This window comes from Camelus bactrianus, chromosome 23 (assembly GCF_048773025.1).
Source record: "Camelus bactrianus isolate YW-2024 breed Bactrian camel chromosome 23, ASM4877302v1, whole genome shotgun sequence".
NCBI lineage: Eukaryota > Metazoa > Chordata > Mammalia > Artiodactyla > Camelidae > Camelus > Camelus bactrianus.
In genome coordinates, this window is record NC_133561.1 from 38069210 (window position 1) to 38081067 (window position 11858).

The 11858-nt window shown below is 35.8% G+C and overlaps 1 protein-coding gene and 2 pseudogenes across 1 annotated transcript; 2 read left to right on the forward strand and 1 right to left on the reverse strand.

Moving 5' to 3' along the window:
* Positions 1–530: 530 nt before the first annotated feature.
* On the forward strand, positions 531–1487 carry LOC105081005 (olfactory receptor 8U9-like; annotated as a pseudogene).
* Positions 1488–6129: 4642 nt separating this feature from the next.
* LOC105081004 (olfactory receptor 5AL1-like) lies at positions 6130–7072 on the forward strand (annotated as a pseudogene).
* A 3478-nt stretch (positions 7073–10550) lies between these two features.
* LOC141574859 (olfactory receptor 8U3-like) lies at positions 10551–11306 on the reverse strand. The gene has a single exon (XM_074352117.1). It carries the CDS (start codon positions 11304–11306, stop codon positions 10551–10553), a length of 756 nt encoding a protein of 251 aa, XP_074208218.1.
* Between the last annotated feature and the right edge of the window lie 552 nt (positions 11307–11858).

The window sequence follows — 11858 nt, forward strand, 5'->3', positions numbered from 1 at the left end:
TTACCTATTTCCAGCATTTGCATTAACAACATTATGAAGAATCTGTAGTAATGTATGGTGACTTCTTTGAAATAAGTAATGGTATACAACAGATGAATATAGCATTGAAGCAATGTGGAGTTTGCATCACACGGGCAAGTCTGGGTAATATCACTGCAGAAGATTCAATTTCTTTTATATTCTCAATGTTAGGATTTTAAAAAAAATAGTTCAAAATTTTGAAAAATTGATGGTAAAATTTAAATAATATAAAGTCAAGAGCTTTGAAAAGAGAGCCAGTGTGGACTGAATCATATCCCATGGCTCTTAACTTTAAATACAATTGACTTTGGGGAAAGAAATGTGCCTTTCCTACAAAAGATTTCTTTTCGACCTTTGTCCCATCCTCAGGCTTCAAGGATACCAATAATTTTAATATTAGCATTTTCCTGTTAACAATTAAATGGCTTTAAAGGATATTACAATTTAAATTTTATTTAATTAAGCTAGATTTATTTTCTCCTCTCTTCATCCAGACATACTGAAGATGCATGACCCAGATCAATCTCACGCAGGTGACAGAGTTCATTCTCGTGGGCCTCACGGATCGTCAGGAGGTGAAGATTCCCCTCTTTGTTCTGCTCTTATCCATCTACCTCTTCACAGTAGTAGGCAACCTGGGTCTGATCCTGGTCATTAGAATGGATGAAAGACTCAACACACCAATGTACTTCTTTCTTAGCAACCTGGCTTTTGTTGATTTCTGTTATGCTTCTGTCATCACACCCAAGATGCTTGAGAACTTCTTGTACCAACAGAAAGTGATCACCTTCAATGCATGTGCTGCTCAATTAGGCTGTTTCCTGGCTTGCATGACAGCTGAGTGTTTGCTCCTGGCTTCCATGGCCTATGACCTCTATGTGGCCATTTGTAACACTCTCCTCTAAACAGTTGTGATGTCCCCAAGAATCTGCATCCTGCTTGTGGCTGCCCCCTACAGCTACAGCTTCCTGGTCACCCTGTTCCATAACATCCTCACCTTTCGCCTCTCCTATTGCCACTCCAACATCCGTAACCATTTCTACTGTGATGACATGCCTCTCCTCAGGCTGACGTACACAGGCACTCATGCCAAGCAGCTGTGGATCTTTGTGCTGGTATCAAGTTCATTTCCTCCCTTCTGGTTGTCTTTGTCTCCTACTTGTACATCATCTCTGCCATCCTGAGGATGTGCTCAGCTGAGGGGAGACGCAAGGCTTTCTCCACGTGTAGCTCCCACATGCTGGCAGTCACCATATTCTATGGGTCCCTCATCTTCATGTACTTACAGCCAAGCTCTCACCATTCCCTGGACACAGACAAGATGGCCTCTGTCTTCTACATGGTGATCATTCCCATGCTGAACCCTTTAATCTACAGCCTTAGGAACAAGGAGGTGAAGGATGCCTTGAAAAAAAGTGATCATCAGTAGAAACCAGGCTTTTATGTTCATGAAGTTAAGAAAGTGACTTGAATAAATAAAAATGGAATTTCCTTCATGTTTTTTTCTCTTAAAAAAACTAGAATGTCTCTTCCTAATATGTGATTTCTACTTATCTGTTCACTGTGCAATAAAATTTTCTATAGATTTTTACTTAGGATGAGATTTCAGACATAAGAGTAACCATAAGAAGTTATGTCCATTCTCTTACTTTTCAAATGAAAATGCATTTAAAATAATTAATTATCTGGTGCATAGGAATTTATGCCAATTTTCCTGTTTCTCAAATGAAGAACTGCATGAAAAGCTATTATCTGTTTATATAACTAGTATAGGACAAAAGTTCAGCCTCTCCACCCATCCAACTTCCCCAGTTCAGAATTCTTCAGCTGTATTAACAATATCCCATGTGAAAACCAAAGATGCATAGCACAAATAATTTTTCCTGATTTGCTAGTTTCTACGAAAATATGACATTATAAAGCTGTTCCATATTGATATATTTAACAAATTCTCTTTATTCAAGAGAACAGTATTATATCCTAACCTTTTCAATTTCACTGATTTACCGTGACCTAAAGTCTGGTTTGGTCTCTAAAGACTGATTCTCAAGTGAATTGTTCTTTTTTTTTAAAGCCCATGAGACCTCATTATATTTTTTCCAACTGTTTAAAAGTTAATAATAATAATAATGTAATTCAACGTAATTCAAGATAGAATCCCAGAGGTATCATACACTCTAATTAAACACACTCAGTATAATTGAAACATCATAGATCATCTTGCCAGTAGCAAGGATTATATGCAGTTATACTGGGCAGACCTTGGGTAAGTTGGTCATTACTGGGAAAGGAATAGCTTCTTAGAACACAATGAACCCATTAGGCCAATGCATCCTTGTGAGAAGAACGTGCACCTTGTAGTCCAAGGATGGTGCTGCACGAGGTGTGGGCTCTCACAAGGTTAGTTACCAATTAAATAAGGACAATGTTACAGAATTTGGAGACTTTTAAACTCTTAAACAACATACAAAAGGTAATAATAAATGGCAGGTGCATGCCTATCATCTCCCTTCCTTCTCTGAGTCTAAAGACCTCAGTTCTTGTCCCAACTCTACTAATAAACTTGAGGGAGCAATTTATAAATGGGGGTTATCCTACACAACTGATAACTGTGATATAGACAGGTAGATAGACAGAGATAGAGATGGGCAAGGATGCATTTCAAATAAGTGTAATAATTTCATAATTTTCAGTTACACAGAAAATAGTTTTGAGTTTGCAACTCATGCATATCATTTTAATACATATGTGTATTAATACATATATGCCATTTGAATGCTTAATGACAAAGACTAGAAAGCTGCTACTAACAGCTAGAGGGGGAAATTTAATACATATTTTCATTGCTCACAGAACACAGGGCTAGCTTAATCCACAGTTCTCAAACATTAATTTTTTTCATTGTTTATTTAAACACATTTGCCTACTATTGGACCATTTCAGTGGCTCCCAGTTTTCTCACAAAGCCCCTGCAGCAGGATTTGAGTCTGCTGTCTAGATACTGGCCGCCTGCCATTACTGTCCTTGACCTCCTGTCTCAGCAGGCTGGAGCAATCACTGCGTCACAGCTTCTCTAGGAAAGGGCCTAGATTGCTTGGCATCTAAAAGCCTGCTGGGTCTGACATTTCCCGGGTCAAAAAAAGATCTCTGGCAATTTTTTTCAGTTCTGTATACCTTAGTTTCTTCATCAGTAAGAAGGTGAAAATAATATCAGCTGCTAATTTTATTGTCACAAGATCAAAAATGACAATGGATAAAAACATTTAAGAGTAAAATATTTTTGAATTAATTGTTTTCAGATTTCCTACTCCTCATTTGAATATGATAAACATTTAGAAATCTGTCTACAGTAAAATTTAAGAATTTCAGGTTAAAACTGAAGATATGCTACAAAACTATTAATATAAAAGAAAAACTTTGTCATGATTTTCACCTGAAATGTGATGATTTTGTTAATTGATTTTGTCCTTTTTGAGAAAGACTGCTTTCAATTAGCCAAGTAGTTCAAATTTCTTAACCTATGAATCTACCTAAGAAATGTATCACAATGAGACATTTCCCCCCAAGAGGTGAGATTATGAAGTTCATTTTAGTGGTAAATAATTCAGAATACTTCAAATATCCATATGGACACCAGATAAGCACAAGTTATAGCAATAACAATACGAAAACTTAAGTTGTCAGTATTCATACACATGGAATGCAAGATGGAAATATACATATGACACTGACATCAAGTGTGTGGACAGAGAGCACAGCACAGACTGTGAAGACTGATTAAGAGGAATAGGAAGGAAGGAAGGACCACAGTATCACCTCATAGATAGAACAACAGGTAACATTTGACACATACAATATGAGCATTTTTCTGTTTGCACACATATCTCTAGGTCATTACATGTGATGTGATATACAGGAATTATTTATCGCTATAGAACCTGTTTAGCATGCTGCTTTTAAAACTTGATTATATCATGAACACTTTTCAATATCAATAAATGTAGACCTATTTCAGATTTTAAAGTTACCATTTACTATTTTACTGAAGAGCCACATAAGATCTAAGCAACTATTAGAATATATCTAGACAACTTCCTTTTTTTGGAGTAAGTAAAAACAGAACAATTCAGACACTTGCATACTTTCATGACTTTCCTAAGTTCCTAGAGTTAAAGTCATTATATTAAGTGGCAGGACTATTTTAAACAGTTTTGATGCTTACTCTTACACTGCCCTCCAGAAAGATGAAGACAATTATGCCTCTGTTGGATGTGTAAGCCCATGTCACATTCCCATGCCTTTACCAATAGTGGGTATCATCTATCATTTAATTTGATCAGTCTGATGGACACCTTATTATTAGCTAGTCATTTCATGTTTAATTAAATTTTCTCCTTTGTAATTAATAAGTATATTGGGAAAAGACACTCATTATATATATATTAATATAGTGTACGGAGAGACATCATTAATTTAAAGTGCTGGTCTAGCATACAGTATAATCACATGTATATGTATCCTCTACCAAAATTATTTTGTATTATTTTGCTTATAATACCACTGACTTTTATTTAACTATACCAGTGCAGTGAGTAAAAAGTTGCGGTGTTATAAATGAGGTGAAAGAAAGGGCAGAAAATTATGGTCATTAAAAATATTAATTTTAGATATGTAGCATTTGATCTATTGCCATTTAAATAATTTTTTTCAAATAGAGCCATGGGAGTGGGACTTGCAAGTGGAGTGATGGCAGGGTCCCTGATCCCAAGGTCAAGAATTTAAGAAGATATATTGTTATTTTTTTAAATTGAAGTGTAGTTGATTTACAATACTGTGTTAATTTCTGTTGTGCAGCATAGTGATTCAGTCATATTATATATATATATATATATATATATATATATATGTATGTGTGTATATATATATATATATTATTTTTCAGATTCATTTCCATCATAGTTTATTACAAGATTTTGAATATTTCCCTGTGCTATACAGTAGGACCATGTTTTATCTGTTTTATACATAGTAGTTAGTATCTTTTAACCCCAAACTCCTAATTTATCTCCCCACTCTCCTTCCCTTCCCCATAACCACAAGTTTGTTTTCTATGTCTATGAGTCTGTCTCTGTTTTGTAAATAAGTTCATTTGCCTCATTTTTTAAGATTCCACATATAAGTTGTATCATATGCTATTTGTCTTTCTCTGACTTACTTCATTTAATGTGATAATCTCTAGGTCCATCCATGTTGTTTTGAATGACATTATTTCATTCTTTTTTAATGGCTGAGTAGTATTCCATTGTATATACATATACGACATTTTCTTTATCCAGTCATCTGTCAATGGACATTTAGTTTGCTTCCATGTCTTGACTTGGCCCTTGTAAATAATGTTGCTATGAACACTGGGATGCATGCTTACCTTTGAACTTGAGTTTTCTCCACATATATGCCCAGGGGTGGGATTGCTGGATCATATGCTAAGTCTATTTTTAGTTTTTTAAGAAATCTGCATACTGTTGTCCATAGTGGCTGCACCAATCTACATTCCCACCAACAGTGTCCACAGTCTCTCCAACATTTATCATTTGTGGACACTGTAATGATGGCCATTCTGACAGACGTGAAGTGATATCTTATTATAATTTTGTTTTGCATTTCTCTGATAATTAAAGATATTGAGCATCTTTTCACAGGCCTATTAGCCATCTGTATGTCTTCATTGCAGAAATGTCTGTTTAGGTCTTCTGCCCATTTTTTGATTGGGTTGTTTGTTTTATTGTTGTTGCATGAGCTGTTTTTACATTCTGGAAGTTAAGCCCTTGTCAGTCACATTCTTTGCAAATATTGTCTTTTCTTTTTGTTCATGGTTTCTTTTTCTGTGAAAAAGCTTATAAGTTTAATTAGGTCCCACTTGTTGATTTTTGCTTTTATTTCCATTGCCAGAGCTAATGTGAAGATTCTCCTCTGAACACATTCATCATAAGATCATGGTGGGTCAGAACCAGTTTCTAATATTTACTTGATTATTGCCAAGGGAGACAGGAATAAACAGAATGTGTACTCTGGGGGGTTTTATTGTAAAAATATTTTAAAATCTGTACCATGGCAAAAGGCAATTATTCAGCAGTGTCTGACTTTATCCTCTTGGGACTCACAGATAATCCAGAGCTTTAAGCAATTTTCTTTGGTGTATTCCTGGTAATCTATTTAGCTAGTGTCATGGGTAACCTTGGTTTGTTTGTGCTAATACAAGTCAGTCCTCAGCTTCACATACCCATGTATTTTTTTTCTCAGCCATCTGGCTTTTGTTGATGTTTCTTTTACATCTCCTGTCACTCCCATCACCTTGGTGAATTTCCTACGTGATGTTAAAAGCATAACATTCTATGCATGCGCCCTTCAGGTGTGCTGTTTCATCACATTTGTAGTTTGTGAGCAGTATTTGCTCTCAATCATGGCATATGATAGGTATGTGGCCATCTGCAGCCCTTTACTCTACATCATTCTCATGCCTAAAAAACTCTGTAACCGAATCATCACTAGCATGTATGTTTATGGGTTCAGTGTGGGTCTCGTACAGACAGTGGCAACATTCCAGTTGTCTTTTTGTGGCTCCAATTTGGTCAACCACTTCTACTGTGATGATGTGCCCCTGGTTGCTCTGGCCTGTTCTGACACTCAGGTCAAAGATCTGATGTTGTTAGTCATCGCTGGGTTCAATACACTCTGCTCTCTACTGGTCGTGATCATCTCCTATGTCTTCATCCTCCTTGCCATCCTGAGGATCCATTCTGCTGAAGGAAGACAGAAAGCCTTTTCCACCTGTGCTTCCCATGTGACCTCCATCACCATATTTTATGGGACAATAATTTTTATGTACCTACTGCCCAAGTCAAGCCATTTTCTGAACACAGATAAGTTTGCTTTGGTGTTTTATGTGGTGGTGATTCCCATGTTGAACCCATTGATCTATAGCTTGAGGAATCAGGAAGTAAAAAGTACACTTAAAAGAATTACAGAGAAGTTGTGTTTGGCTGTCAAGTAACTGAAAAATCATTGGACAGGGAGGCATCAGAAGACTTGGAATTGTGGCTCATTTAGAGTCACCATGCTGATAAATGAACCAACTTCCTCACTTCCAGTGCTCAGATCCACTCAGAATATGTCTCACCCACTGTTTCATTCTTAGTGATTTCCACATGAAATGCATTTTGTGAATTTTGAGTTACAGAATTATAAAAGGGAAGAGAAAAAAAACAAGAGAGAGCGAGAAAGAGAGAGATCTTAATCCTGTTTGATCACAACACCCTCTTCCTCATTAAAGAAGCAGTATTGGAAAAGAGAGCTTTATCTGAATTCCGTGTCATCTATTGAGAAATCTGCGTTGTACTGAAATGGTACATCAACATCTGGTATCTTATGTTTAAGCATGCTGCACAGGTAATCTTGAAAGCATGTTGAAGCTTAAGAGCAGGGATATTTGGTTTTAACACTCTAGACAATCTTCCTAGCATTCCATTTCCTGCAACTCAGCTACAAGGGTAGCCTGACATTGAACACTTGGTGACACTTTGGCTGTGAGAGTTTAGTTCATTGGAGCCATTTCACACCATTTTAAGTCATCGCCTGTTCTATATAAGTGTGTGATTAGGAATGTGAATCTTCATTCACACAGTTTGGCTAACAATTTTAGCTTTTCCAAGTAATAGCTGTTATCTTGGGTAAATTATTTCACAGTTCTGTTTCTTAGCTTTTTCATCAGCAAAAGCAGGTAATAATTCCCTTTGTCTTGGACTAATTGTGAAGGTTAAATAATCCTACAAATATAAAAGGCATCACACAGCTCCTAGCAAAGAGCAAGCACTTCGTATATGTTGACTCACACCTAATGAGCAATATTAATTATTTACAGCATTGTTATTGTGTCAATGATCTCTTTTATTTGGTAGTAGTCTTTTTTTTTAGAAACAGTTGAGAATATTAAATGCTTTATTTTAGAATCAACAAATTGAAAATATAAAAGCTAACAAGTTATTTTATTGTAATCTTTAAAGCAATTTAATTCTTTTTAATTTCTTTTTGTGTGTGTTTATAAACATATTTTTAATGTATTTTTACTGAAGTATAGTCAGTTTACAATGTTGTGTCAATTTCTGGTGTATAGCACAACACTTCAGTCATACATGAACATACACATATTTGTTTTCATATTCTTTTTCACCATAAGTTACTACAAGATACTGTATGTAGTTCCCTGTGTTATACAGTATAAACTTGTTGTTTATCTATTTATGAACATATTTTAAACTGAATTTTTGAGTCCTTCATTTCTGCTATTAAAATAAGCATATTTTTTTCTTGAAAAAAATTAAGCTGCTTTTGTTACATTTAGTAAAAATTGCCTTAATAAATGATGCATTTATTTAGTTTCAAACTTTTCAAAGTAAAAATAAAGCTACCATCTACTGAATGTGTCTGGTGCTGAATGAAATGCTTTAAATGGACAGTCTCAGTTAATTTTTATAACAACCTACTGAGACAGATATTTTAAAAATGAAGAGATCCAAAACAATTTATGTAATTTATTAATGAACATGTAGCTAAAAACTAGGGAAAAAACACAAGATTTGAGTTTAATTTTGTTAAATCTCAGTTTTAACAAAGTAAGTGAAGAGATGATGAAGGTGGGGAGACTCTGCCGCATACATTGTCACCTTTTCCCTTTACTTTCTTCTCCAGAGTCCAGTACAATATGAAGGGCCCATTTATTGTGCCATATTCAGGCTCACATACCTTTCAAATTATTTTCTAATTGAAAGATTAACTTAAACCTAGTTTTTGGATGACATCTTGTGAATCACCCATTTTTTCTTAGTTTTTAAAATTGTGTAAAGATGTGGAAACATCGATTCAATTAGTGTTTAAGTATTGCTGTTATAAATATTATGAAGGAAAAAGATAAAATGAAGCTCCAGAAAAATGGTGTTCCTCAGTGAGGCATTAAGATTCTGTAGGTCTGAATTTCTTTACCTGTAAGAGATACTGGCTATACTATGCCTGTGGGCCCTGTACGTGATATGTGATAGGATGTGTGTGGATAGCTATCTATATAAATATACACTCACAAGACACAGTATGGTAAATAGAAGCACCGTGTTTCTCTGTCAAAACTGTTTTAAAAAGTTGAGAATTCATTCAATTCACAAGATTTGAAAAGCACCTCATGGCAGCATAAATGAGTTATTTACAAAATAATCTCAGAAGAAGAACTAATCCCCTTGTACTGCAGACTTCAAACAGCATTTTATATAGCGACTGTAACTGTCAGCATCTCCTTCTAAAATGGTAAAATAATAGATAATACTAAATCACTAATTTAACTATTTGTATGAAGTGTCAAAATAATTAAAGCATGTCAAATCACTAATATTTTCATATCATGACCCTATAAGGGTGATTTAATAAATGACATTATAAACAAAGTTTATTTCTATTTGAACAATATGCAAATGAATCAATTATTTATTTTAAAACACAGTTTCTTATAAAACATGTTCTTCCACTTATATTTTAAAAAACCCAATAATGACATTTTTAAGTCCAGATAATCTATAATACTCATAGTGGTTAAGAAAACGAAATTCAGAAAGACTTGCAATTGCATTTAGAATTTTCATATTACTAATTATGTGACCTTACACAATTTATGAAAAATTGAAGCCCAGAGGTAAAATCTTACCCAACTCTGAGATTTGTTTTATTGCGATACGTAACACTACTTGATTCAGTGCCCAGCAGGTAGTAGAAACCTAATCAGGCTTTCCCTTGTTACTTAAAGAAGTAAATTTTTAAGAGCTCGATGAATTATTTTTTAATTATACATAACAAACACTTATATAGCAAACAATTACATAGCATTTATTATCACAGGATATTGTTATAAATGTTTTATAAATATTAATCTGTTTAGTCTTTAAAACCAAACAATGAGTTGGGTCTTATTTATTTTCCAAAAATGGAAAGAGAGTCACAGAGTTCAGGTTCATTGCCCAAAGCTGCACAGTCAGAAAAGGAAGAAGACAGAATTCAAGTTTAGGCGGTCTTGGTTCCAGAGTCCTCAGTTCTAACAAAGACACAGTGATGCCCTTGCTTGTGATACATGTATGTATATTTGAGACCATGTTTGTGTTTCTATTCAAACAAAATTTCACTGGTCTCTAAAGGCTATGGTGGCCTGAACAGGACTTGGAATCAAACTGACTTTCTAGAATTGGCCAGGGACCTGGTAGAGAATGTTAAAGCCACATTTCCAGTTGATTGGGAAAGAATTACAAGAAATGTCAGAAAGAGAAAGCTTGATTCATTTACCTTCTTGTATTTAATAACCTATTATTACTAATATTTTCTTAATTTTAACATCTTTACAGTTTCACAGCCTTTCTCCAAGGCTTTCTTGGAGGGTGTCTCACTTCTTTGTTTCTTAGGCTGTAGATTAGGGGGTTCAACATGGGGGTCACCACCATTTAGAATACGGATGCCATGTTGTCTGTGTCCAGGGAGTGGCTGGATCTGGGCTGTAGGTACATGAAGATCAGCATGCCATAAAAAACAATGACAGCCACCACGTGGGAGCCACAGGTAGAAATGGCCTTGTGTCGCCCCTGGGTAGAGTGAATCTTCAGGATGGCAGCAGTGATAAAGGTATAGGAGGTGAGGACAATGGAAGAAGAGCAGATCATATCAAAGCCAGCAAAGGCAAAGATCAGAACTTCCCTCACATGTGTGTCTGAGCAGGACAGAGCCAAGAGAGGGAGGTCATCACAGTAGAAATGGTTAATAGCATTGGGGCCACAGTAAGTTAGGTGGAAGGTGATAATGGTATGGAAGAGGGTGACCAGAAAGCTGTATACATATGGAACTGCCACTAGTTGAATGCAGACCCTCTTTGATATCAGTGTGGAGTAATGCAGGGGTCTACAGATGGCCACATAACGATCATAGGCCATGGAGGCTAAAAGGAAACACTCCATGATCATGAAGGTGAGAAAACAGCACAGTTGCATTGCACAAGCATGGAAAGAAATCATGTTGTGTTCCACAACAAAATTCACCATCATCTTGGGAGTGATAGCAGAGGAGTAACAAAGGTCAACAAAGGCCAAGTGACTGAGGAAGTAGTATGTCGGTGTCTGGAGCTGAGCATCCATCCTGATCAAGGATATCAACCCAAGGTTGCCCAGCACTGTGACCAGGTAGATGACTGAAAACCCACAAAGCATGGGGCCTGAAGCTCTGGCCGGTCTGTAATTCCACTGAGAATGAATTCAGTGACATGAGTGACATTAACTTCCGCCATTGAGTCTGATGAAGGCTGCAGATTTCGCTATAAGATGAAGAACAGGAATGGCATTTTTTATGGCCTGTGGCAGTGTTGGGGGAGGTGGTCACTAGCATCTTCTAGCCTTGAATTGTGTTACCTTGTGGGCAAAAAGTACACCTTAGCTCTCCAATGACATGCCATTCTTGCCCCAGGGAAAGAGTTCTTCGCTCTCAGAATACACCTCTTAAGCATTATTTTGTTTTGTGATTTTAGAAACTATGGGAAAATGTTGGTTAAACTTAAATATTATCTGAAAGAAAGCACTTCAGACAGCTACCAGTAATATTTCAGTGGTTTTGGTGCCCCTAAGTTTTGTATGCACACATAAATATGGCAGCACAGCATAAAAATACAAAATTTATAAATAAAAGCAAATTTATATTCCCCTGTTTTTCATTTTTGTGCAAGTTCCAAAAGTTTTAAAAATTTTCAAAGTGATCTGAGACCGACT